Source organism: Martes martes (genome assembly GCF_963455335.1).
Source record: "Martes martes genome assembly, chromosome: 10".
NCBI classification, from domain to species: Eukaryota; Metazoa; Chordata; class Mammalia; order Carnivora; family Mustelidae; genus Martes; species Martes martes.
In genome coordinates this window covers 48,630,422-48,658,258 of record NC_137898.1, presented here as the reverse complement: position 1 = coordinate 48,658,258, position 27,837 = coordinate 48,630,422, and the positions used below count along the sequence as shown (strand labels likewise).

Here is a 27,837-nt window from a genome sequence, read left to right as displayed (position 1 = left end):
TTCCTGAGGAACCGTTCACTAACCTAGGTTCCTAAGTGACCAAGGTTGCTACAGGTCTTACGCTGGTCCAGCTGAGTGAGAGGTGAAAGGTAAAAGGACCAGACATTTGTTTCAGAGTGGTGGTGAACATGGCAGGTGTGCTTATCCAGAGGGAGAGCCATTTGTGATCCTAAGAAGCCTCCCGTGAGCCCAAAGGCTCAAGTTACTCAGTGTCTTAGGCGGCAGAGCCATTCTGAGGACAGAACCCATGGCAGGCTCTGACCCAGTTCCAGGCTGGTTTCCCTGTACGGGAAGGATTCAGCGTCTCACTTGGCTAGTATGGACAGTGCCAAAGAAGTCTGGTCCTCAGCTTCCCTGGGTTGGGATGCCTGACATCGCCAGGCTGGATGTAGCTGGGCTTCTGATGCTGTGATGAGCCTCCCCTGAGGGGCATTTCTGGGGTCTTGGGCCTCTGCACTCTACTGCCAGCTCCTGGAAGTGTCCTCTGAGCTGCCTGGGGTCATGTACCCAGGTGAGATACTCTTTCTCTTCCATAAAAGGAAAGGTGTTAGGCACTGAAGTTAGGAGCTTGGTTGGACAAGTGATTCATTCCTTTATTTATTCATCTGTTCAAGTATTTGTTGAACACACACCATACCCTAGACATATTCCAGGTCCTAGGGCTGCAGTAGTGAACCACACCAAGTCCCTGCCCCTCCCTGCATCTCAGAACGTATTTCAGTGTTGTGCACTGGATTTGATTGGTTTTATTTGTACATACACTCACTTGTTGACTTAACTAGTATTTACTGAGCGTCTCTAGTGCGCTGGGAATGTGGCAGGGGTGAAATAGACAAACGTGCTCACTGCCACGGAGCTTAGAATTTTGTTTTGATGTTCTGATCTGAAGTTGGGTTCAAGCAACATTTTCCAAAGCGTGGCAAGGGAACACTAGCTCCCAGAGGCGCTCTGCGAATGAGGAGCTCCACAGGACCAAAGTTTGAGAAATGCTTTACAGGAAACACGCTGGTCCTCCCAAACTTTGGTGATCCCCAGGACTTACTGGCGTGGTAAAAATCTTTGAGGCACCCTCCAGTGAAGAGGCTTAATTAACTTCTGCTGAGGTGGGCTTTCCCGTACCTATTTGAAGGGAGTTTTGTGTTTGGGTTGGGGTTTTGGGTTTTGCATGTCATATTCTACATAGGCGTTTGATAGAATGTTTTTTAATCCAGGAACAGTGGATTAAAGACTTTCAAAAGTAGAATAATAGAATTAAATATTAAATAGAATGACTGTGGATTAGATTATGGGGTGATAAATTTCTAAGCTTTAAAACCTCTGACAGAAAAAAAATATGTAGGATTCATGTGATGTAAACCTGACAGTATACGTTTTAAAAACGTAATGTATAACAGTACCAATGAAAATATTCAGTAGGCAGTCAGACTGGGGCAGGGGGGTGGGGAATGTGAGTTAGATGGGATCACAAAGAAGTTCGTTGCCATGGCCTGAAACAGTTCACGCAAACGAGGTGTTCCCAGGCACCTGGGAGTGCCGGTGACCAGCTCATGTTTGTTGACTAAAGACCCAATGATAAATGGGCAAAGGCCATGAATAGACAGTTCTCATTCAGTCATATTAAATAAGTAAATGCAAAAAAAAAAAAAAACGAACATTTATAACAATTACATTCGAAGGAATGTAAATTCATTATCTCCTACCTACTGAATTAGTAAAGAAGAAGCGAAGTAGATTGATTGTAAGGGAAAAAAAAGAGTCTTGGGTAAAAAGAAAGGAAAGGAAATGGGGACAGTCTTTTCCGGAAAACAATATGGCAGCAGTGATGAAAACCCGTGAAAGGGCTCTGACCTTTCAGCACAGTAATCCTACCCCAGGGAATTTAGCTTAGAGAAATAATCCAGCCAGAGAAATCAGTCTCCGTGCACCCTGAGTATTAAGTAGAGTAAGTGGGTCGTGCAGAGTGGGTGGGCTGTTCTCCTTTATTTCCATGAACTCATTCCCTTTTACAGCTTTTTCTTTAATCTCTGCAATAAGGAAAAAAAGTGACTGTTGCTCAGACTGCCCTGGGCCCGGCTGTCACTGACGAAGCATCCCCCCCGCCGCCTCTGCTCCCGTGCTGGGAATGGGGCCAAGCCTCTAGTGTGCAGGACCTTGTTAGCTCTTCACCTCCTCGAGGCCACCTTGAGGGGAACCTTGGTGTTACAGGAGTTGTCTGATGTGACCTAGAGCAGCATCTTCAGCTGTAAAGGAACGGAGAGTCACCAGCCCCGGCCAGGAATCATCTGCCACTGTCAAGGGAGCCTCGGCTTGTGGGAAGGCCCTGGACCTGGCCAGAGACCCAGCTTTGACTCCGGCACTGTGTATGGACTCAGTGGCCTTGGGCAAGTCCCTTCTAGAAACGGGTGCTTCTGACTTAGGGTTTTGTGGCAGTAGAATGGAGGAACATTCCTGATAAGGCTCTCAGGGCAGCACGAACTGTCTCACTGAGCTCTGGATGGTACCTTCCTGGTTTTGCGCAGCGGGAAAGACTTTCGTGGGCATTCTAGATCATTCTAGATCAGCGTACCCGACAGGCCATCTTTAGGTTGGCCACTACACAGAGGTCTCAACTCACACTGGGCGGCGCCATCGATTTTTCTCTCCTTTTCCGACCTCCCACCCTTCTTGAAGGTAACTGGTCACCTCCCTTCAGACACCTCAGCCTCAGCTGTGGGTCCCCCTTTCCTCATGCCACCTGCCAGCAAGACTTTGGTTTGGTTTAGTGACTTCTGAGTCTCAGCGAAGACAGAGGGGGCTCTAGCTCTGTCTCTGGCGGCCTACTTGTTACCTCCGCGTAGATTGTACCCAGGGTCTCAGAAGCCTAAATACCCACTTCCCACTCCTAACCTTCCCCTGAAACAGACTCTGTCTACCCTTGGCCTTCACGGTTTCTGGAAACAGCAATTCCGTTCTTCCCATTGCCCAGCCCAAAGCCTTGGAGTCATTCTTGACTCTCTCTCTTGGCACAACACCCACTCCACCCACGAATCCCAACCAAGCACAGCTAGAACCTGTCCACTTGTCACCACCCCCATGCAAGTGCCCCCCCCACACACTGTCCTCTCTTCTGGATTTACTGCAGTGGTCTCCTATGCGCCCCCCCCACCCCTCCAGGTGCTACCTTGCTCCACTCAACCCATTTGCAACACAGCAGCTGGAGTAATCCTTTCAGAACTTAGCTCTGTCCTCTGCTCAGAACTTTCCATCGGCTTCCCGGCTCACTCAGAGTAAAAGCCAATGCATACAGCAGGCTCAGATGGTTCTGGAGGGTCGGACCCCCTTCTTCTGACCTGCTGTCTCTCCGCCCTCTCCCATCTGCTGTGTCCCAGTGGTGCTGACCTCCTCCAACACCAGGCGTGCTCTGCCATAGAGCCTTTGCCCTGGCTGTTCCTTCTGCCAACAACACCCTTCTCTAGAGTCCATACCACTGGCCCCACCCTTTATTCAGGTCTTTGCTCATCTCCCTCCCAGTGAGGTCTGCCTTTAATACCGCAATCCGCAACCCGTGCTCCTAGCTGTCCTGACCCCCTTACCCGCCACCTACTCAGGTTTTTAGAGTGCTTACCGTCTCTGGCTGTATTATGTCTTACTGATGATGTGTATTGTTTATGTACCCGCCCCCCTTGTTGGAACATAAACTCCTCGAGGGCAGGGATCTTTGTTTCTTTTGAACATTCATATGCTCCCACAGGTACAACAGTGCTTGACACTGAGTGGACTCTTAGTAAGCATTCATAGAATAAATAAGGGCCCTGACTTCTGGCCTGGACCCCAGACTATGGAGCCTGTCTTGGGAAGGTCTTGCTGACATCAGTTCATGGCTCAGAAAGGAGGACCTGGAGGAGAAGTATGACACTGTGCGTCCTGCTGCCTCCACAGAGCCCTTTGATTGATTGGGAGAGGAGCTTCTCGATTTTACTGGAGTTTTGCCTTCCAAGAGGCACGACCTTCACATGCATCTCTCACCATCCTGAGTGGCCCATGGGAGCAGGCCTGAGGCTGGCCACAGAGAGCAGTTCCAGTGGGATGCCCTTGGGTGTTGAGGCCCAGGCCACCTGCTCACACACAACCGCTCCCATGCTTGGGATCCTGACACAGGAATCCAGGTGGCCTGTTTGAGACAATAGGTGGCAGAGGGGTGGGGGAGCTCTGTTGCCATGGCATGTGGTTGGCTCAACTTGCCTTTGACCTCCTGAGTCTAGTCTTTTTGCGACTGTCTCTGACACCATGAGAGGGCAGGCTGCAGGGGGACTGAGGAAGCAGGGGGACTGAGGAAGCAGGGGTACACCCCCACCACTACCCAGACAAAGAAGCCAACCTCTTGATCCTGGGGGGCCTGGAAGTGTCCAGAAGCTCAGCTCCCTCCTCCCACCACCACCAGCATGAGGCCCAGCCAGGCCCGGCGTGTCCCCTGGCCGTGAGGACTTTGTCAGGACGCTGCAGCGGTGCCTGCCATTCCCACCTGCCCTGAGGTGAGCTGTGAGCAGAGGTCATGGGGCGTGTGCCGGAGCAAAGGACCGGGGCCCCAAGCCTCCTTCCCTTTCCAATTCCCTGGGTTGCTGCTGGGGTTCCTAACTGAAACTTAGACTCCTCCCCACCCAACTTCGTTCAGAGAATCTTGAGTGTAGATCCTGACCGTGCCCCAAGTTGGACGCCCAGGGCTGGCCTGACACAGTTCCTATCCGTGGCAAGAAGAGAGTCAAGGTCGGAGGACTAAGGCCCAAACCTGCTGCTGTTTGCAAAAGGAAAGGAGAAAAAGCTGGCTGTTTGGAGGTCCGCTGAGCTGTCGGGAAGGTACCACGAGCTCCCTCCCCTCTGGTCCCTGAAGGGGGAGGCCCTGCTGCTCTGCGTGTTCACCCCAGGTTCCGGGTCTGTCTGCGGACGGTGCTGCCCTGCTGTCTGGCCTTGCATCAAGGCCAAGGGCTCCGAGGCAGGAGCAGGGCAGCCCTGCTGAGGCCGTGAGGGAGGGGCATGCAGCCAGGGAGGGCTGAGCCCCCCACCCACCCCCATGCCCACCCCCACTTGGCTTCACCTGAGCTGGTCTCTGCATAGAGGCTGCCCCGGGGCCAGGCAGGGCCCTTCGAACGGTGCTGCTCAGTCTGGTTCAGGACAGTGGAGCGCACACAGGCCTGGGAGTACATACGTGTGCACACAAAGGGGCTCCCACACTCAGTCTGGAGGTGCCTGGCAAGACTACAGGAGGGCAGGACAGCCCCACCCGAGGGCCAGGGCTCCCCATCAATTTTCTCATTGCCTGAAGACCCTTGGAAACTAGCATTCCTGGCACTTCACTCTGGGGTGTCACCCTCAGAAGCCCCAGGATGGCAGCTGCAGCCTGTTAGGCACCTGGTCCTTTATCTTTCAAAGGGGACATGTGCTGTGCAGGACCTTGGTAGGGGCATTGACACCTGTGCCAGCCCCTGGCAGTGAGTGGAGGGAACGCCTGACCCAGGCCCCTTCCCAAGACCCTCCTATCCTGCTGGGGGCTGTCAGTGTCCCCTCCCTCGTCCCTGTCCACCTCACAAGGGGCTGGGGAGACTGCCCTGTGCTCCATATCCCAGACATTTGCCTGTTTGCTGTCAGATATCCTCCCTGCCTTCCCCTGCTCTGCTCTGTAGTGATGTATACTCGCTGGAAACTACATTTCCCAGGCTTCCGGCACCTGATTCCTGTTCCGTCTGACCAGTGGGAGGTGGAAGGTGGGATGGAGGGAGAAGCCTAGGTATTCCTCCGGCTTCTGCATCCCAGGCAGTGGCTGGGTCTTCCCCATGGTATCCACTCCTGCCTGGCAATCCTGGCCTCTGGACTCAGTGGCTCCTCCTGCCATCCCTTCAGCTGGTGTCCTCCCGCTCTGGCTTATCCCTGGGCTGCCTCCTGATCTGCCCTTGGCTTTTCGGCTCATCAAACACCATTGTTGCTGGGTTTCCTGTATTTCTCTCTGTGGAACTTTCTGGCTTGTGTTCTATTTTCCTGATTAGATCCCGACAGACTTAGTTTCATGGCCCTTTTTAAATTTGTTTCTTCGGAGAGAACGTGGGCAAGACAGCAGAGGGAGTTTTTCCAAGCCCAGAGCCAGAAGTTGTTCTGACAGTTAGGAGCTGTGTGACCTTGGACAAATGAGCCTCAGTTTCCTAATCTGTAAAATGGACTTAATAACGATACACAGGAGAACTTGTTGCTTTGTTTTCTGCGTGGGTTCTGGGGCAGAGTGGAAGGGTCTCCAGATCTAGAGTGAAAACAGAAACAATTTCACCAGCAGAACAAGGGCCAGGGTCTTCGTGCTGACAGTGTAGCAGGAGTCTGGCGTGGTAAAGGCCTTGGGTCTCAGCTACTGGGGGCAGCGTGTGAGGACAGACACTGCTGGCTTTGCCTCTGGCATAACCTCTTTCCCCAGGGAGCACTGGTAGGAGACCGAGAGTCTCGGCTATGAGAGCACCTGCTTGCCTGCAGGAGGCCAGGTTGCTGCTGGATCTTTCTCCCTCCCCACCCTGCACACCTCCTCCCCGGGCAGCCCCCCCTCCGCCCCCCTGTTGCAGACCTGACTTCTCCCTATAGAAATAGAGAGCTCTGGCAAAATCTTGGACAAACTGCAGACAGGCCCAGGGGAGGCAGGGCAGGTGAGCACAGCTGGCCGCTCCCCTGGCCTGGCCGCCTGACAAAGCCACTGTGTGTCCCTGTGGCGGCCGATCCGGCTGACTCACTGGGGGGCTATGGCTGAGTTTTACTCTGGGCACCAGGGTCTTGCACTCATGCAGTGAAGATGACAACACTGACCTTTTGGGCTCTCGGGATGTTAGAGACACTGAGCCTGGATAAAGGCCTTGAGGATGAGTTGGTGTTGCTTTCGTTGCCTTGAGACTACTCCCATCGCTTGTACTGGGGCTGCTGGTCTGTGCGTGCAGACAGGAGTCCCCGGGGAATGAGAGAGGGTCTGGAAGGAGGAGCTTGAGAGGAGTGACTTACTCTGGGGCATAGCACCGAACCCCAGAGACCCAGCTGTAGCCTTTGGCCCAGGCCTTGGGGGGGCAGAAGAGAGGGGAAGAGGATGTCTGTCTTTGGGGCTTTTTTACCTCAGGGAGGTGTTGACCAGAGAAAGTCCCAGCTTCTTTTTTTCCAAGTCTCTATCTCCCCCTGCCCCAACCCCTCCACTGATACTGGGCTTCATGGTGAGAGACGCTGGTCCTGACCCCGCTGTCCCAAGGGCTCATGGGTCAGCCATGTCCCCACCCCTCCAGCCTGAGCCATTACCCCATTCCATCCCCTCGGCCCTGATGGGCAGGTCAAGACTTTCTAGGAGGAGGGAGGGTGCAAGCAGACCCCTGGCGTCTCCCTCACGTTTGCCTGGTCCCTGAGGTGGTGTCACCACAGCCTGGCCCAGCTCCCCTCCACTGGCCGTAGCTGCTCTGATCCCCCGGGCTGCTCTCGCCGGCCTCGCTCCCCTCTTCTCCGGCCATGCATGCTCAGCCTTTCGTTCTCCTCCAGGTTATCATGGCCCTTTCCCTGGTCTCCCACTCCCCACCTGGTGGGTCCTCCGGTCCACCTTCCACTCAGCAACCAGAGCCATCTTTCTATGAGGCCACTCAGATGATGCCCGTCTTCAGCTTCCAAACTTCTGGGCGCTGCTCTGCACGCTTCACTTTGTCCTTTAGGCCCTTTCTGGTTCCACATCAATGGGATGACGTCCCACTGGCTTCTTTCATACACTCTCCTGCCCTCCGGCAACGGGGATGTGGTTTCTGTTCCCATGCAGATGGTAGTGCTTTTCCTCATTGGTTTGGCTCACAGAGGTCCATCCCGTGGAACATCATCTCTCCATTCTCTGTTCGGATCCTACTCATCCTTAACCCATTAAAATGGTGCCTTCCACCTAAGTGTTCATTGTACAGATGTCAGATCTCCCTCCCCTTTCACTTTGTCTCACCTGACTCTTAGATGGTCTCCCTGATAAGGCAGCTGTGAATATGCCCCATCCCCCGCCCCCGGGATGGGAGGAGACCCCTCAAGGCAGAGCATGGCTGATTCATCTCCAAATCCCCAGCACAGGCCTGGGTCAGAGGAGGCCAAGAGGCATCTGTTGACCATACAGGTCTCTGTGCAGCCCGCTGAGTCACACGCACCTGAACTCAGGTATAAAGCAGGTATAGAGTAATTCTGTGTGATAAGCCTCCTGAATTGCTAGGGCTCATAGCATCTATTTTTGTGGGTCTGTGCAGTCGGCGAGCAGCTCTGCTTCAGGCTATAGGGGTCAGGGTGGTCCGGGCTCCCATGGGACTGGCTGGGCAAGGCTTCAGATATGCTCCCTGTGTCCACAGTCAGGGACCTCGGCTGTGGGGGCAGCAGCCACCTGGGACAAGCTCTTCTCATGACAAACTAGCAAGAGTGTGGGTGCACTAGCCAAACAGCAAGGTCATTTGAAGCCACTGCTTAAGTCACATCCACTCGTTTCCACTGGGCAAAGCAAGTGTCACAGCCAAGTCCCACGTCAATTGGGCAAGGAGGCCTACCAACCACCCCTTGTAGGAAGGACTTCAAGGTCACAGAAAAAAAAAAGCACAGCTCTGTTATGGAGAGGGGATGAAAAACAGGAACATAATCCAGCCCAAACTCCCAGAATAAAGGTCACGCCCATTGGTGTCTGTGGTTCTGTTCTGCTCACAGCCATACAGACGGATCCCCATCCTCTGATGTCTTAACCTCTCTGTGCACCTGTTTTTTCATCAGCAAAATGGGGATAATAATACTTGTCTAGAAGGTTCTCTGAAGTTTAATAGACTTAGTACGCCTTAAACACTTAAAACGTTTCTCCATGAAAGTGCTCAATAAAAGTCAGCTGCTCCTATTATTAATATATTATTACAGCTACTACTACAGAGCCAAGCATCCAGTTACACGCCTGTTCTACCAGTGTCTCTCACGCACAGGCACACCCGTGCAGAAGTGTGCAAATGCGCATGCACAAGCAAGCGTGCACGTATGCTGAGAGTGGCAAGCTGGCCACCCACTGGCCGCATGTGCCCGGAGATGTGTTTTGTTTGATTTGTACAATATTTTTAAAGCATGAGGCATTTCACGTAAAAATAAAAATTTCTTGAGTTATCTTCATCGATGGTAAATGTAGTTAGAGAGTTGCCAGCCTCCTGCTGGTGGAGGTGGGAAGAACCCAACATTTAGGGCTTAGAGACTGGGTGGCTGAGATGGAGGAGCCAGGGAGGGGGCGAGAGAACTGGGTGCCCAGAGCAGGGAGGGCTGAGGGCTGCAGCAGCTGCAGGAGGACCCCAGAGCTTGTGAATTGGACTTAGCAATAAGAAGGCCACCGAGGGCTTTAGGGGGACACAGTTTGGGAGTCATGGAGACATAGGCAGGATTGTAGGGGACTGAGGAGTTGAGTGAGGGAAGGTGCACAGGGAAAAAGTGAGAGCAGCAGACTCTTCCAAGACGATTGCCTGGTAAGGAGGAGAAGAGAAAGGGTTGGCTAGGGACCAGGCATGGGAATTGGGTTAAAAATAGTTTCCTTAAAATGGGAGAGGCTTCAGCACATGCAAATACTGATGGAAAAGGTCCAGGAGACATAGATGTCTATGGCATAGGGAAGAGGAGGTGATGGTCCTTGGAGGGGGGTTGGTGAGGAGGGAACAAAGTGCAAGTGAGGTGTCAGCCATCAAAAGAAAAGACACCTGTCCCACTGTGACCAGAGAAGGGGCCACCCAGCTAGTTTGTGGCCAAAATGGACCTGGCCTCAGGTAGCCTGTTTTGCTCACTCATTCATTGATTCATTCAACAGGCATTCATCGAGCATCTACTCCTTACCTGGTACCATTCTAGCAAGAAAGGAAACAGACACAAATCATTGCTTATGTCCTAGTCATGGGAGAGACACAATAAACAAAAGAGAAAGTTACAGAGTTTATTAGAAGGTGAGATATGCTATGAATAAAAATAAAGAGGAACAGAGAGTGCTGAGGGCATGGGTTGCAGTTAAAATAGGATGACAGGGTGGGCCTCCTGGAGAAAGTGCCATTTGACCAAAGACTTGAGGCAGTGAGTGAGCAAGGCCTGCGGGAAGCTGTCCAGGGATAGCATTCCCTAGGAAGAGGCAGGAGCAGTACACAGGGCTGAGATGGGGGGACAGTAGGGTGGCCACGTGGTCAGAGCAGATAGCAGGGCAGTAGTGGGAGATGAGGTCACAGGGGGCATTGGAGGGTGTGGAGCAGGGGAGCATCATCTGACTTGCATTGGACAGTTACTTGGTTGGCTGTGCTGAGAAGACTGGGGAGTGGCAGGGGGAGCATGGCAAGAAGGAAAGCAGGGAGACCCAGTGGCTGGGTCAGGGTGGTAGCAGAGGAGGTGGTGACAGGTGACTGGATTCCTGACCCATTTTGAAGGTAGAACCGGTAGGATTGGTTGATGACTTGAGTGAAGAATGAAAGAAAAAGAGAAGTCAAGGATGCTGTGAAAGTGTTTGACTTGAGCAGCTGGAAGGCCAAGGTCACCATTGACTGAGATGGGGAGGGCTATGGGGGAAGCGGGGTTGGGGAGCAGCATGGCTGAAGAGCTCCGCTCAGACATGAGTTTGATGTGTCCACTAGACATCCATGTGGAGAGGCCAAGGAAGCAATGGAATATATAAGCCTAGATTCAGAAGAAATGTCCAGGCTGGAAATATAGATGTAGGAGTGAGGCATTGTTATCTAGGGTTATTTGAAGCCAGGAGACCAAATGAGATTATCACGGGCATGAGTAAGAGAAGAGATTCAAAGACAGCCCTGAGGCCTTCCAATGTTACCAGTTCGGGGGCTGGGGGGTGCGGGGAAAGGTATACCCAGCACAGAAACAAGGAAGGAAGGAGAGCAACCATTGAGGAGAAGGGAGCCAGGCTGTGTTATCCTAGAAGCTGAGACGAGAGTTGTTTCTAGAAGGAGAGAATGAACCACTGGGTCAAATGCTTCTGATGTGTCAAGACAAGAATGGAGAAGTTGCCACCAGGTTTAGTAGTATGTTGGACACTGTGATTTTGACAATGGCAGTCTAGAGATTGGTGGGCCTGGGGGCTCCCTCTGAACATTTCAGGACCCTCCTATGGGACTAAATGAGATGTGTGTATTCATGTCCTATATACAGAGGTGCTCTAAATCCTGGGGCATCTGATAGACTAAATGGTAGGAACAGAGGACGAGAAGATCAGTCTTGGAGTGTCCAAGTAGACCCAAAGCCTGCTTCCCTGCCCACCTCCCCACCCCCAGCAGCCTGCCCAATCTTCTGGATGAGAAGCAGGTACCCTATAGGGCCCATTTATTCCCATCATCTCTCTAGACCCTCTTCTCCTCCCAGCAGATGAGCCAACTTCCCCCAAGAAGCCCAAGAGTGTTCTGGAGCCAGAGCCCAGTGATGTGGAAGGTGAAGCCACCTCTCTCCTGCCCTCTGAGTGGACCTCAGTGAAGATCAGTCCTGGGGAGGATGTAGTTGGACAAGACATGATGGCTGTGCGTGTTCTGGTCACCAGTGATGACAGCAGGTATGCTCAGGCTGCTGCAGAATGGGGACAGAAGAGGGACTGGACAAGAGCTACAGCATTCACGGACTAGTCTCCTCTCCACTCACTGACCGCGTGACCTCTCTGTACCTCTATATTCTCATCCGTAAAATGGAGACAGTAGTATCACCTGTCTCATGGACAATTGTAAGGATCTAACAATTAACATACATAAAGCACGTAGAACAATGTTCGGCATATAATAAGCACTATAAGTGTTAGAAATTGCTGTTTTCTCGGAGAAGGGACAGGCTCTGGCCCCACTATCTTCTCCCCAAAAGGCACTTATGATGTAGGCTGCAGCAAGGGGTGCCAAGTGGGCATCACTGTCACAGTAAAATGTAAGATGGCAGTGCACGGTGATGGGGAGGCTGGGCCGGGGGCAGGAGAAGGCATGAGAAGTGAAGCCCTGTTGCCCTAGATGAGTATTTCTCGGAATGCCATCCTTACCGCCATTACCAGAACCACCCAGAGTGGTCATCAGCACTCCTGCTGACTCCAGGCCACCCCCAGACACTGAATTCATCCAGGAGGTCAACCAGCAAGAGGGACCAATGGCTCATTATGTACTAGACTCTGAGGATATAGCAGTGACCCACACAAGACAAAGGCCTTGCTTTCACAGGGCTCTTGTTCAAACTGGGTAGACAGTCAGCAAACGAGTAAATAGTTAACAGGAGAAATCTCACCTTTGTTACAGGTTGAAAAATAAAACAGGAGTTTATGATAGTGACTAGACAGCTACTTTCAATCAGGAAGCCAGGAAAGGCCTTCGTATCGGTTATCTGTTCTCATCATCATGCTGAGTAACAAAGCACCCAACAGCCACTGCTTATTCTACTCACCATTCTGTGGGCCAGCAATTCAGTCAGGCTCAGTCCTGCAGTTCTTCTGGTCTCAGTGGGCTCCCGTGTGTTTGGGCCAGCAGGGTCCCCCTACTAGAACATGGCTAGCTGTCAGCTGGGGTGCCAGGAGGCTACTGGGCTATGGGTCTTTCAACCTCCAACAGGCAGCCTGTGCTTATTCACAGGGTCCTGTGAGAAGGCACAATCACGCCAAGTCTCTTGAGGTCTTGGCTGCTCCTATCACATCTGCATGGTCACAAGTCCAGCCGGGATTCAAGGGGTGGGGAAATTGGCTCTGCCATTATGGGAGGAGCTGCTAAGTTCCATTGAAAAAGGGTGTGGCTCTAGGAGGGGGATGATTGCCAGTACTCTGCAAACAAACAACCACAGCCTCCATGAGGAGGTGACATTTAACCTGAGAATTGCTTACAAGAAGGGACAGCCATGTGAAGACGGAGGAAGTGGCATCCAAGCAGTAGAGTACATAGGCCCTGGGGCAAGTGTGGGCCTGATGTCTTCTAATGTGGCTGGCACACAAGGAGGGGAAGAAGAGTAAGATATCATACCAGAAAGTAAGGCTGAGTAAGATAGGACAAGGACTTTAAACTTTATTCTAGGTCCTATTGAAAGCCATTAGATAATTCTTAAGTCAGAGAATGACATTTTTTTCTTTTTTTAGATTTTATTTATTCATTTGATAGACAGAGACCACAAGTAGGCAGAGAGGCAGGCAGAGAGAGGGGAAGGGAAGCAGGCTCCCTGCTGAGCAGAGAGCCCGATGTGGGGCTCAATCTCAGGACCCTGAGCTGAGGGCAGACGCTTTAACCCACTGAGCCACCCAGGCACCCAGAGAGTGGCATCTTATTTATGATTTCCAAAGATCAGCAGGGCTTGGTACAGAAAATGGGTGGGGCAGAGGTGGGTGGGAGGGGAGGCAGGGAGGCCCGGTGGGAGCCTGTGGTGCAGGTAAGAGATGAGGGACTTGGACCAAGGTTGGGAGCAGGGGAGGAGATTTGATAATGGACTAAACAGTGAAGGTGAGAGTGAGTAGGTGACTCCCAGACTTTGTGCCAGGTGACTGCATGAAAGGTACAGTCATTTCTAGAGTAGCCTTGAGTAGTACAAGATTTGGGGAAAGATGCAGGTCTGTGGAGAAAATCAAGAGTTCTGTTTTGGACCTGTGGGGTTTGAGATGTCTTTGCACAGCTGTCAAGCAAGCAGTAGAACAGAGAAGTTTCTGGGAGGCAGGACTAGAGACAGGATTTAGGGGCCAGTGGCACATAGAGGCTATGAAAGCCGAGTGCATTGATGAGTCACCTGTGGAGTAAGAATGTTTCTTCAGAAAAAAAAAAAAAAAAAAGAGGCTATCTTCTCCTAGATAAAGAAGAGCTGAGCCTGGATGAGAGCCTCAGGCATTTGAACATTCCGTGGGCAAGCAGAGAAGATGCTGGCAAAACCCAGGAAGGAGAGAAACCAAGAGAGGCTGAGTTGTGGAAGCTAAGAGAAGAAAGAAGTTTCAGGATGGAGAGTGTGGTTCACTGTTTCAGATGAGAATGGAGAATCTGGAAGAGCGACCTCTGGATTTTCCAATAAGAGGATCAGAAACCTGACTGGAGTAGGTGTGGGAAGAATGTGAGGGATGAATATGGATACTGCCGTGCAGACAGCTAGTTCATGAAGTCTGGAGCCTTCAGATTCTGGAAGAGAGGCCTGGGAACGTACATTTTAGTTTAGCAAGTCCCATAGGTGATTCTGACACGCACGTCAGCATGAGCACTTCTGCTTTGGAGTGCCCTCTGCAGTCACTGAGATAAAAGGCAAGGCCCAGAGAAGGAAGGTCCTGCCCCAAGTCTCATACAGCCTTCTAGAGCTCAGTGAGGCAGGAGCACGTCCACTGTGAGAGACAGAAACCCAAAGCTAGCTTAAGTAACAAAGCAAATACTTTGGCTCCTCTGGCCGGGAAGTCCAAGGGTAGTCCTCTCTCCAGGCAAGGTTGGAGCCCAGAACTCAAGTAGCCACTCTCTGCTGTTGCCCCTTTGCACATCGGATTTACAAGCATCCACAAGGAGGCTATATCCACACGTGGAACTCCTGGTTACAGAGGGCCTCAGCCCACGACCATCCGTCCATGTCCATGTCCCAAGATCTCAAGGTAGACCTCCAGTGGGTACTACTACCTCTGCGACCCATCAGTGAAGAGCCCTGGGATACCATGGTGGGCAGGTTTGGGCCCTGGGATGGATGGAGAGTCCACCAGAGCACACAGATGGATAAGGAGCAGTGGCCTGGTGGAAGGATGTGTGCTGACTTACATACACAGACAGTAAATAGTCACAACTCTATAAATTGGCGCCTCCCCAAGCCCCCAGGGGACTGTGCCTGTGTTGTCCCTGTTGCTGAGGACACACCACTTACACTTCTCTGCCATGTGAATTCCGGCCCATCATTCAAGGCCCAGCTTCCAGACTCCCCCTCCAACCCCGAAGCCTTTTTCCTCCCATCCGTTCCCACAGGACACGAGCAGCACTCAAATGCCTAACATTTTAGGACCAGGTCCTAAATGATAAGCTCATTTTGCCCCAGAGGGCTGAGGAGTCACGCTCAAGGATGGCTGAAGGCAGGTAGACCAGCTGTCCCACAAGCATGTCAACATACGTTTGTGGGGCTTCGTTCTCCTGCTTGGATCCACGCCAGTATTTATTTGCTAGGGCTCCGGAAGGCACCACGGACCAGGTGGCTTGAACAACAGAGACGTGCTTTCTCATAGTTCTAGAAGCTGGGAGTCCGAGATCAAGTGCCGGCACAGCTGGTTCCTTCTGAGAGCCACGAGGGGGAAGAATCTGTTCCAGGCCCCTCTCCTCAGTTTGTCGATGGCTGACCCCGTGTTCATGGGATGTTTTCTTCTATGCCTGTCCAAATTTCCTCTTCTTGTAAGGACACCAGCCCTGTTGGATTAGGGCTCACCCTAATGACCTCATTTTAACTCATTTACCTCCTTAAAGCCCCAATCTCCAAATGTAGTCACCTTCTGAGGTCCTAGGTGTTCTGACTTAATATGAATTTTGGGGAGCACAGTTCAGCCCATAACAAAGCCTGCGGCTGGGCTTGGGGTGCAGAGGTGACAAAACCACTCTCGCTGCCCCAGAGTGCCGTGGTCTGTGGGAGGCAGTGACAGGCAGGGCACAGTGGGGTGTGGGATGTGACCTGCAGGGCTCCCCACTCACCCACCCTGTGCTTCCTCCTTCCAGCTCCGAGGCAGAGCCAGACTGCCCCGGCAGTGAGGCTTCCAGTGCCCAGCCCCATGAGGAGAGCCTCCGGTGGCCAGAACCCCCGCCCCTCCCGGAGCTCCTCACCAGGCACAGCTCCCTGAGAGAGGCCTCGACCGGGAAAGTCTCGTCACGGTGCCCTGAGGAGTCACGAGCTGTGCACGGTGAGCTGGGAGCTTGCCTGAGTGGGGGCCAGGCTTGCTTGATCTTGGCAAATGGGGAGGGAATGGAGACTCCCCACAGCCTGTTTTTCATCACAGAGGATCCAGTGACAGGTCCAGCCCTCAGGCTTAGGGGCAGCAGGGCTAGAATGTAAGTGGGAGTGACCCAGGCCCAGCCTTCTTCTCCCAGAGAAGCTTTGGAATCTCAAGTGGGCAGGAGGCAGAGGGGCTGACCGGCTGTTGTGTGTCCCAGGCTGGCGGAGATAAGGGGACTCCAGCACCCTCTTGCCTGGGACAGTCTCCTCTTTGCATATCTCCTTAGGGGCCCATCTGGTGTTCCGTAGCCCAGTAGGGAAGGATAGGGCTTAGCTGCCATTGGACCACAGGCTGCCAGGAGCAGCACAGGGTATTAGCCATGCTTGGAACATGCGTAATGCCCTAGAGGTTTACACAGTAATAAATGCACTTCTACTAAGCACCTTTAACAGCTGAGGGTTTTCCCATACGTGGCCCCATTTCATCCTCAGACGACCCTGTGGGGTAAGTAAGCTCACCCTTTTACCCGTGAGCAAACAGACCGTGTTTTCCCTAAGTCTCACAGCTGGTAAGCTGTGCGGCCCAGGGCCAAGGGCCTCCACACCCTAAAAAGTTGTCTTTAGCAGCCAGTTTTTTAAAATAAAGGTGGCCTTGAATGTTTTGACTTGGTCAACAGCAGCTTGCGAGCTCGGGGTGGAAAGAAGCAGGCTAACAGAAACTTGCCACCTTGGGCACCAGCGGCCTTGGCTGCCCTGGGACAGCCAGGACTCAGCTTGTCCTGCACATCCCTCTGGTGGCAGAGAGCAGAATTTCCACCCGAACCTAGGGCTGGTTTCCCAGGAAAACCAGGGTTGAGGCCAGCCTCTTGGAAACTCTGCATTTACCTTCACTGTGAGCTTTAAAAAAAAAGGGACAATTGTCATCAGAACGTATTTGCTCAATAGCATTGTGGTGTGGTCTAGAAGGGCTTAGCATGGCCAGTGAACAGAACACTGCACCCTGCCTGGCTGGGGCAGCCTGCCTCATGCTTGGCCTTTGTCTCCCTGGGCTCCAGCCTCCTCATTTACAGATATGAAGCCTGCCTGACTTTCATTCCTTCCCTCCATTTCTCCTTGCTCCCCAATTGCCAGGGGATCTTAGGCAATTTACAAGAAAGACATAAAACAAAATTCCACATCTCTCCCTCTCTCTCAAAGATAAATCCTCAAGATCAGGGTTAACCAAATGACTTTAGGAGGTAGAAACCCCAGAGAGGCAGACCGTGGTCCTAAGCAGTTGCTCTAGGGGAATCATAAATTTGATCCTGAGTTTTCTGGCAGCCAGAGTTAACAACAAAACACAATCATTGTTCTCACTGTTCATGAGAAAAACAACATATTGGTTTGCCGCAAGTTCTAGATCTGGTAGCCCTTTTCTTAGTGCTTCGTGTCAAACAGACAGCATTGGGAGACGCATGAGTTCACGTCCTGGGTGAGGCTGTCTCGTGCGGCATCTCTGCCTGGCCAGTGAGGACATCACGACCACACACGACTCAGTAAGAGGACTTCTTCCAGGGGGATGGGGCTGGGTCAAGACAACAAGGCAGTGTGGCCAAAGACTTTTGTTTCTAAGAGTCCAGCTTAATTCCAGGATAAAATACAGAGTAGACAGAGACGTGGACAGACTGCATGACTTTCAAGCGAACTTTTTTTGATTTCACCGTCATGCATCACATTTTTGATCATTGCTAGGCAGACCGCATTGTAAGGGTTAAAACCTCCAGCACGGTCTCAGAGCTGTGTTTTGTGTGGCTGGTTATAGTAAATCGGTTACTTTACCAGATCATATAGGGTTGATCACTCACCACAGTTTTCACTTGAGTAAATGGCTCAGAATTGAGCCCAGGGAATGCCAAACCAGGCCAACCTGGCCAACCTGCTTTAAGAAGACTCCTGGTTTGCACACCCGTGCTCATCCAGCATTATTTACAATTGCCAAAGGGGGAAATGACCCCCAGATTCACCAAGTGGTGAGTGGATAAACAAATTGGGCGACATCCATATAATGAACTATTATTAAGTGTTAGAAAGGAAGGAAGCGCTGACACATGGTCCAATGTGGATGAACCTTGCAGACATGATGCTGAGTGAAGTAAGCCAGACACACAAGCCAGAACAAGTATTACATGATTCCACGTCTGTGTGGTACCTGAAATAGTCAAATTCATAGAGAGAGTCAAATGGTGATGATGGGGCAGGGGGTAGGAAAGTGGGGGGTTAGATTCGTGGGTACAGAGTTTCAGTTTGGGATGAAGAAGAAGTTCTGGAGGTGGATAGTAGTGATGGTTGAACAACAGTGTGAGTGATCTTACGGCACCGAGCTCGCCTCTAACATGGCAAAAATGGTACCTTTGTGTTACATAGTTTCTCCACGATTTAGGGAAAGACTTCTGGGACTACCTCGGCTCATCGAGGAAGCTACTGTATCCTCAAGGTTCTTTAGTACAGAGCATCTCCAAGAGGATGGCCTCAAATAGAATTTAAGCCCTGTGTTATCGGGCTCAGTGGAAAAGGCTCAGTAATGCTCCCCCAAAACACCTAGTTCAGTGGGTCTTTGAAATCTCGTTTAAAAGGCAGATACGTAGGTTCCTACCTACCGAGATTCCGATCTGGTAGGTCTAGCGTGGAGCCAAGTATGTGCATTTTACGGAAGCACCCCATCTGCTCCCATGCCGGGGGGCCACATCCTACACTTCAGGGATCACAGGAGAGCAGCTTCCAAGAGGGCCTGTCTGCGTCAGTTTGTTGGGTGACATGCACACTGAAACAATTAAATGAATCAATCGAGTGCATCGGGCTTGGGGCGTAAACCAGTTAGAGCTGGGGGGTGGACTCCCCCCCCCATCTTACTCTGCTTTAGAAAAATTGGTATTTCTCCATTTTTTTTTCTGGCAATAATTTGATAATAGGGATGGTCCAATGACCTACGGAGCATACTGCTAGTTTGTAACAATAAAACAATATTATTATTAACACTATATGGCAAGATACTTACCCCTTACTCCTTTGGAGTGGGTCATGCAGTAAGAGCTCCAAAAGCGCTCCCTAAAAATAAATGTAAATAAAATACAAGATGAAAAGGGGAACCAGGCTTGCTTTATGCTGCTGAAAACGACTGGATCGAATCATTGCTACCCACCCTGTTGTTCCTATTGTGGTTAAAAATGTGCACATGTGTGTCCTATAAACACCAGCGATGGAAAATCGCTTGTGAATTTTAGCCAATTTTAATAAGTTCCATTCCACGGAGTGAAAAGGCTGAGGAGAAGCAATAAAATAGGAGCCTGAAGCTGTCTTCTACATTTCTCAGGAAATTTCTCCACCAGCAGACGGAGGGGTTGTAGTAATGGTCGGCAGGAGGTAGCTTTCCCAGAGGCCCGCCTGCCCCTGCTGCACACTGTCCAGCCAGGCTGACCCCGCCCTGCGCCTGCAGAAGGGAGGAACAGGCCCAAACTGGAGGGTGGGGGAAGAGGAGGCTGGGCCCGGCACCCCTCCACACAGCTCCCCCTCAAACCTGTGGCTTCAATATGACAGGAGGCCTGTGGGACAAAGAACCCACCAGACAGAACAGGCTCATGTGGTCTCCAGGGACAGTAAGGGAAAGAGGGGAGTCAGGGACCGAAGGAACTGGCATATCTTGTCCCAAGGAAGAGAAGCCCCCAGAAGGGATTGCCATCTGCACCCCACAGTCTGGCTGATGAGAGCTGATGCCCAGTTCTGAGCACTGGCAGGGTGTGGGACCCAGGATTTCCTACCGAGAGAGGGCTGGGCCTTGGCTTCAAACCTTCCCGATCCCGTTCTCCCACACCCACATCACTCCTGGGGTGTTCTTTCCTTCCACGCCCCCTTGTCCCACCTGTGTGCATGCGGTTCCCCATTCTTTCTCTGAAGGAAAGGTTCTCTGAAGGAACTGCCACAGGGACCCAGAGCCTGAGACCAAATCTGAGGGCCCAGTGTGGGAATGGGGTATATGCGCATCTCTCACATCCTGAAAAGCCAAGGCCACGTTCTTCTGCATATGATATTCATCTCGCTCAGCTAATTTTCAAGACCTACCTGGGTGGAGGCTCTTCAGTATGCAGTCCATGGAATCCTGGTTCCTGAAGGGTTTGGGAGGCTTTGTGGGGGAGGGGGAGAGGACGTAGAACTTCCTGGAGCTTCCAGGCTTCAGTGAGAGCAGCTCCGGTTTGTCTACTCCATATATGGGACGTTGATGTGAGACCAGCTTTGAAGATCTGCTTTGCTGAAAACGAGCATTCAAGTGTGCACAAAAGCACGCGTATATATGGGCATGCGTGAATACATGTGTGCACATACACAGGGACACGTGTATGTTAATTATGGGTGAGTTAGAATGATGGCTCATAATTTGAGGCATTTTCTGAATGATCACCGTACCTGTCCCAAAGCAGGGTCTCAATATGAGACCAAATGAAAAGTTGGGAGGTATGTGTCGTAGGGATGGGAAGATGCAGTCTGGAAAAGGAAGGGGTTCAGTCAATTATGACTATTAGTCTATAAAATGTGCCACAGGAGAAAACCCCATAGTGTTCCTGTAAGTTTAACTTCCTCCCTCCCTGTCTTCTCTCCCCTTTTCTTTTGTTCTGCCACAGCTCTGCAACGGGCCAGTAGCTTCCAGTCTCCAAGTCCCAGCAAATACCAGAGCTGGAGAAGAAAATTCCAGTCGAGTGAGTCATGAGCTCTCTGGGAGTGGGCGGGGAGGGGCATGGGCAGTGTCTTCTGGTCAACTCTCAGGGGAAGCTGTTCTCATTCCATGCGTGTCCTCTCTGACCTGGCCTCTGGGATGTTAGGGACAAGGAAAGAAATAGAAGGTTGACTGTTTCCACTGCTGACTCGAGGAAGCATTTTCCAAGGATTTGGGACCGTTCTTTCTCCTTCAGTTCCCCAGTCTAGAATCATGGAGCCTTAGTGCTCTACTGTTGCACCTGGAAGGCGTGTTAGTAATGATTGCTGCAAGCTTTTTGAAACACAGATGAGGAAACTGAGACCCAGAGCTTCTATGTGTTTTCATTCTGTGCACTCGAGTTGGATTGAGGGGATCAGCTGAATGACCTCATGCAGTCATGGGCAAAGCAATGAAGGAAGCCGCACCCACATCCACGCACACACCCATCCATACCTGCTTCTTTCTCTGAGCAGGCTTTGATCCCAGCATCCCTGAGAAGAACAGGGCTGGGTGAGGACCGGTGACTACAACAGACACCAAGGCATCTGGATATACCACTAGAGGGCGCAGTAACCTTACTCATGGTGGCACAGCATTCTAGGGCTGGCTGCAGTCTCTGTGGGGCCTCCCTTACAGGGCAGGCATCCCCTCCTGGGTCCTCTAATCCATCTCCAAATCCCCCTTCCATCTTTCCCTGCCCCCACACTCCCTCTCTGGGCTTTGCTCTGGGAGAGGTGGACCCAGGAAAGCCTTGGGTTAGACAAAAGTTTCTAAAAAGAGCCATTGTTGAAGTTGGAACAGAGCACTAGTTAGTTGGCTCCTTCCTTCTGAGTCAACTCGGACTCCTGGCCCATGAGTCATTCATTCTCCCAGCAACCCTCAGATTCGAGGCCTCCCCTCCCTTGGGTGAGGCTGGGATAATGGGTACCTCTGGAGCTGGACTACAGTGGCACACCGGTAAGCCACCCCACCCGGGGCACCCTGAAATGACTCTGGAATCATCTTGCAGTCCCAGGCACTGAGGGTGAGGAGAAAAGGGGGGATTTAATGTTTACTGAAGGCCCAGGTCACTCCATTTCCCCTTCCCCCACCAGCCCCTCCTCAGATCACAGGAATTCTGCTTCTGTGGGGTGGGGCAGTCCGTTTGGGTACGGATTTCACCCAGTGCTAACAGCTGACTTCACTGAGTGCCACTAGTACAAGGGGCTCTACCTTGCCCTCGAGAAGTTCCTCGGGGTACGAGCAGTGAGTCTGGTGGGGGCCCCTGCTAGCAGGTTAGGGGATGCTAGAGGACGCATGGGAGATAGAGGATGGCTAACCAGCAGCATGGTTTCTGGGATGCCCCTGAGGGCATCGGTGTGTCTCTAGTTATCCCAGGTGCTGGTTCTCAAGTGTACGTAAAAGCTGGTTTGAGGGCAGGCCTTCAGTTGGGGTCGTTTCTATGGGCATGGCCCAGAGGAGGTGTCCAGTCATTGCTTGCTGAATGAATGAGCATAAATGAGTGAACAAACACAGGAATCAAGGAATGAGGCAGCTGGACCTGGTGCAGAAACAAAACGGAGCCCACGGGTTCCGCCTGTGCAGGCAGCTGCCCCTAGAGGGCGCTCTGAGACCTTGGGAGACTGGAGCATTGCCTAAACTCCAAATTCTGGGAAGCTGCACCCTGGAATCCCAGTCTTTGTAAGGATCCTCGCAGCGTCGTTTTGGTCATCTTCACTTTGCCCAAGAGGAAACCCCAGGGGGCAACACTGGCCCTACTGTAGTAAGGAGCAGAACCCGGGGCGCCGTCTCCTGGGTCCGTTCACTGCCCCGTCAAGGCTAGTTCTGGCCCCAGCACTGGTGGGAGGACAGAGGGAGCTGTGTCCGTGCCCTTCTCACCCTCCCCCTGCTGACCATAGTCACAGTGACCTCTAGAGCCAAGGTGAGAGGTCACTGCCAGAGGGCCCAGAGAAGAGGCAGCTGAGCCAAAGGGGGCTTGAGGGCCATAACCCAGGCCTGCTCTGCTCATCAAGCCCTGGCGTGATGGGACCAGCAAGGCCGGCAGCACGCGGGACTGAGGCAGCCTGGCTGGACCGTGCCAAGCGTCCACGGGAAACAAGAAGGAACTTGCAGGGAAGGATCTGAGTTGGTGAGTGAGGAATCCCTGAGCCTACGAGTTAGAGAAATCCCGGCCAGGGTAGGGGTGCGCAGCCCCCTCTGGAACAGGTCAGTTCAATGGTGTCATTATTGGCCACAACTTGTGTGTGTGGGAGGAAGAGAGAGATTGGAGTTCATATTTAGCTAGCGTGCTGCATTGACTTTGCATTCTACCCCGGGCGCCACTTTTTATCCATTTCGGCCTCCCCGTGAAGCAATGCTAGCCGTCTCGTTCTTCACGTGAGGAGAGTGGCAGGCAGCTGGTGTGGGTGTGAAACAGGGTGGGGTTCCAGGTCCCCTTTGCATCCTCTGAGGGAACCCAAAGACGTCAGCCACCTCAGGCAGGTGAGATCTCCCGTCTCCTCTCAGCGTAGCTCTGGCCTTCCCCTCCCAGGTGGCAGTTTGACTGGCAGGTGTCCCCTCGAGCTCTGTCCCAGTTCTCCTGAAGTCAGTGCATGAGGAACGAGTGTGCAGAGAGGACTTCCTGGTGGTGGGGGTGGGGGGCAGGGATTAATAAAAGGAGAGAGGGAGCAGCCCTAGGTCGTGACCTCGTGAACCCCAAGGCTTTCCTGTCAGGTTTGGTTCCCAAGGTGTCCTGGCTCTGTGTCAGAGGTTCCAAAGAGCTCCTAGGGGGAACAAAGAAGCAGTCTGTTGAGCTGAGGGGACTCTGAGACAAGCTGATGAGTTTGATTCAGGAGGTAGCTGAGGGAAGGGAATGAGGGGGCAAGGAAGAGGAGGAGGAGGAATTCGGCAGGAATTTGGCAAGCTAAGGACAGGAAGCAAGGCAACAACTGACTCACAGCGTTTGCCTTTTTAGGCTCGAACCATCTAATTGTGGGCTGCAATGGGGGTTTGGGTGACAGGCCAGCCAGCCTCCCCTGCATCGGCTCCTGGCAGCCTGGAGCCTTCTCCCAGCAGCTCCTTCCTGCCACCCTCGGATCTCTTCCCCTGGGTTATCTTTTCCTCAGAAGCGTTCTGGAGGGCTTCACTTTGGAAGCCTGCGGAACATATGTGTGTGGTGGCTGTCTTTCCAGAGCCCAAAACTGGGATATGTGTTCTGACACACTTGCCTGTGTGTATAAGGAAAGCAGGACAGAATCCTGAAGAACCCAGATGGGTCTGGAAGGAACTTTTCTGGGGGCGCGGTTGGCCTGGTCTATATGGGTTCCACAGGAGGAGCTTTGGGGAAACTGAGGCCGGAGGACTGTTTTGGCTTAGGAAGTGAGCTAACATCTGAAGGTTGGCTACTGTGGAGGGAACTAGGAATGGGTCAGCAGAGTGGCCACAGGCAGGGAGTCTGATAGGAGTGGGTATACACACACGTAGGTCCTGGGAAGTCTCTGGGAGGCAGACTCATTTGTTGGGAGGGTTCACAGGAGAAGTGGCTGGGCTGAAGGGTCGTACACTGAGTGGACAATTCCAAAACAGAGTGTGGCATTTTCTGAATCCCTCAGAGGACATATCATTGGGATGGTCGGCTACAGAAGTGAAGCTCTTGAGATTTTAGATTTAAGGTTCCCAGAGGGTGCATGTGTGAACTCATGAGAGAGAAAAAGAGAGAGATTGACCTCATAGGCTACGGCTGTCACAATTCTGCAGTTACCAGACCAACGGACTCCAACACCCACAGGGTGGAATTCAGCGCGTCCTCAGGGCCCCAGCTACACACTCCTTTCTCACTCCGCTCCGAGTACACACACTGCATCTCGTTCGTTCCCCGACCAACAGGAGCTTGGCACGAACCCCACTCCATATGCTTCAGATGCTTTGATGCTCATTATAACCTCCTTCCCTAGTGTTCTCTTAAAATCTCAAACAAACCATCTCGTCAGGGAGCCCCTTGGCGCCCACGTGAGAAGGAAGAGCCGGATTCATTATCAGCGATGGCCCACCCTGCCCACGCCCGCAGCTGAGGATCTGGCATTTTGTGGGAAGAGGCCTCAGGTGGTTTGTTGACTAAGTGACTTAACGCAGTCCAGACCCCACCCACGGTGGCTTTAGGGGAAACTTTAGAAGTAGGCATCCATTTCCAAGAGATGTCCCGGAGACTCCCTGTTCCGTCTCTCGGGAACATCCTTGTGGGAATGTGAAGTGTGATGGTTTCTAGACTTTTCATCCTCCGACGTCCTTTCTCCCACAGGAGGCTGCCACTTCTCACCTGTTCCTCCTAAGGTCAAACTCTGGGCACCAGAGCCTCTCAATCAGTCTCCAACACCTTCCTCCCTCTGACTCTATTTACCAAGTTGGAGCTTCTCTTAAAATCTCTTTGTGATAAAATAAGGTAGAAAGAGCTCTGTAATGGAGAGTGTGTTCTTTCCTTGGTAGGTTTGATGCCAGTGAACAACAAAAAAACTATGTCACCTTCAAAGGAACCTGCTCCTCTTTCTTCTTCCTCATCATCTCCTCCACCATCTTCCCCGCCATCTTTCTCTTCAGCCAGCGTCCCAGGGAATGCTTTGGATGGCTTCTCCCTACCTCAGGTAAATACCCTTTGGGGCCCTGTGCAGGTGTTAAGAAGGTGAGCTGCTCATAGTTCACCCACTTCGACACTTAACTCTGGATTCTTAGCACTCTTGGGTCACCCAAGTGCAAAGCCAGGGCCATGAGATGCTCTGTCAAGGGTCCCCCCAGGCCTTTTTGACTTGTCGTTTTCATGAGAGCTCAGCCATCCTGTTCCTTCTCAGCCAGCCCTGGGGCACAGCCACTCACTCAGCAGACTTTGTGGGGCACAGACTCTGGGCAAGACTGTGGCGTGCAGAGTTGCTAGGATATGAGCTCTACCCTTGAGGGCCTAGCAGGCAACCTTGAGGAACTCACAGCTGAAGGAAGGCAGACACAGACTGAGGCTCCCTTTGGTGGCACCGGAGACTCTTGGAAGCACATCCCCCTTGAACAGAAAATGGTATCACTGAGATACTCCAGTTTGGACTTTACCTTCAACATGAGTTTATCAAGCCTCCGTTACCTGCTGGACCCTGGTCCAGGCTCTGGCAAATAGAGTGCACAAGATGGGAAGAGGTACATGCTCTCGTAAGCTCCTGTCCTATGACCTGCCCCTCAGGCACCAGCGCTCTTGGCAGGGCACATCTACTTCTAGAATTTCCCTAAGCTCTTCCTTTGCCAAGGGCCACATTCTTGCATGCTACAAATGACTACTTTCTGAGTGGTGCAAGGCATGAGTCAGGTCTAGAAGGATCGTTGAAAAGACCTAAAGGCTACTCTTCTGCCACCACAGCTCCAGCCCAGAAGGGTAACTGTCTCTCCTTAACTTAGTAGTCTCCAAGGAAGAAACCTTGGCCTCTTGGTTGTTGGAGGAACATATCTATGGGTGCAAGGTACCCCTTAATAAGGACCATGGCCAAGCTAGTCATGGAGCATCTCTCCTCCTGTACACATTTGGCCATTCACAGGGGCCAGGCCGGCTCTGCCTGGCTGGCCCGGCAGCTTGTCCACACCTCTGCCTTCCATTCTGGCTTCTTACCTACCTAATCCAGCACCCAGCAAAGCCTTTGATCAGTGCTGGTACAGGGACTCCAGGCAGATGCCAGCAGGTCCCAAAGCAGCCACTTAGAATGAAGAGCAGCCCTTTGAAATCATCCCAGGCAGAATTCTTTTAGACTTTGGGTGGCTGAGATCTGAAGAGAGGAAGGGAGGGGTCTGTGGGCTGAGATACGCTTCCCCTTATAAATAAATACTGGGAGTTCCTAAATATCCATTCATTTTGCCCGTCCCCTCTAGGTGACAGCTGACAACCTGCCCTCACAGGTCTCAAGAGGTCACTCCAGCCCTTCCACTCCAATCTTTCTGAGGCGCGCCAGAGCCCAAGGGGTACCCAAGGACATGCCCCTGTATCTGCCCCATGGCCAAGTGCTGGAGCGGGCAGAGTACTTCATGGTGAGGCCTGGCGAAGACGGCCTCGCCAGCTCCCAGCCTCCCAGCCCTGCTGAGATGGCTTCTGATGGGTGTCGCGAAGCAGAGGCCTCTCTTGGGGACACCAGTAGCATCCAAAGAGGCCCAGACCCCACTGGAGGGACGAACAGGTGTTTGCCAGACCAAGAGGTATCTCCCAGGGCTGGAGAGGACCCAGGAGAAAAGAACAGCAGACCCAGCAAGGGAGAGGAGAACGGGTCAGAGCTGGCAGAGGGGAAGAAGCTGGGCCTGAAGAAGTTAGTCCTCACCCCGGAGCAGAAGACAAAGCTGCTGGACTGGGACAGTTCCATCCCTGAGAGCGTGAGCCTGGAAGCTGGGGCACAGCCTGCCCAGAGAAGTGCTGGCCATGGCAGGGGAGGCCGTGTGCCGAAACCGGTTAGTCCCTTGCTGCTCCCCTGGACAGCGAGAGAGAGCCCGCCTGCCCAGGGAAGGGCTCAGGAGAAGACGGGGACCCCCGCTGAACGGGCTCCACCCAAGTCCCCGCTTCGGCTCATAGCAAATGTCTTCCGAAGGTCCCTGGATCCTTTCCTCCCCAACTCAGAAGGTGGGAGGAGGGCCTCTGCCAAGCCGGAATCAAGGAACCTGCCCACCAACCAGCCACATGGTAGCACTCGCTCGTTCAGCCTTCGCAAAACCAGTTCCAATAAAGATGGCAGCCAGCAGTCCCCAGGGAGAGACATGGCGAGTAGGGCTTCAGCCTTCTTCTCCTGGGGCTCCCCACCTGCCAGGGCTGCGCAGCCCTCATACCCTAGCCCTCCAGACCTTGCCCTCCGCGCCCACAGTTTGCCCAACCGACCGTCCAAGGTGTTTCCGGCATTCCCGGCCCCTCCCTGCCACAGGATGGAAGATGTCCCCACACTCCTTGAGAAAGTGAGTTTGCAAGAGACATCCCCAGATGCTTCTAGGGTTCCAAAGGGGAAAATCTCGCTCTTTTCCTCCCTCAGACTCAAAGACAAATCTTTTGAGAGTTCCCTCCAAGAATCCAAACAAAGGAAGGACCTCCAGGACCTCTTCAGCACCCCCAGGGGAGCAGGGGAGCTGATGGACAGCACCCCGCCCCTGGAGAAGCTGGCACAGCCTTTCAGTAGCACTGGCCTGGGGCACAGAGTCCCTCCTCCTCCTCCAGACAAAGATGCAAGTAAGTGGCTCTCTCCTAACGAAAGTTTGCA

At 52.5% G+C, this 27,837-nt stretch overlaps 1 protein-coding gene across 1 annotated transcript in view; it reads left to right on the top strand.

The window, feature by feature from the left end:
- Positions 1-27,837, top strand: part of MICAL2 (microtubule associated monooxygenase, calponin and LIM domain containing 2) — a 208,423-nt gene that overhangs the window by 134,398 nt on the left and 46,188 nt on the right. Inside the window, exons 27-31 of the mRNA XM_080814900.1 lie at positions 11,371-11,551; positions 15,663-15,844; positions 20,529-20,603; positions 25,064-25,218; positions 26,477-27,806. Coding sequence (XP_080671026.1) covers positions 11,371-11,551; positions 15,663-15,844; positions 20,529-20,603; positions 25,064-25,218; positions 26,477-27,806 — 1,923 coding nt within the window. The remainder of the gene's footprint in view (positions 1-11,370; positions 11,552-15,662; positions 15,845-20,528; positions 20,604-25,063; positions 25,219-26,476; positions 27,807-27,837) is intronic.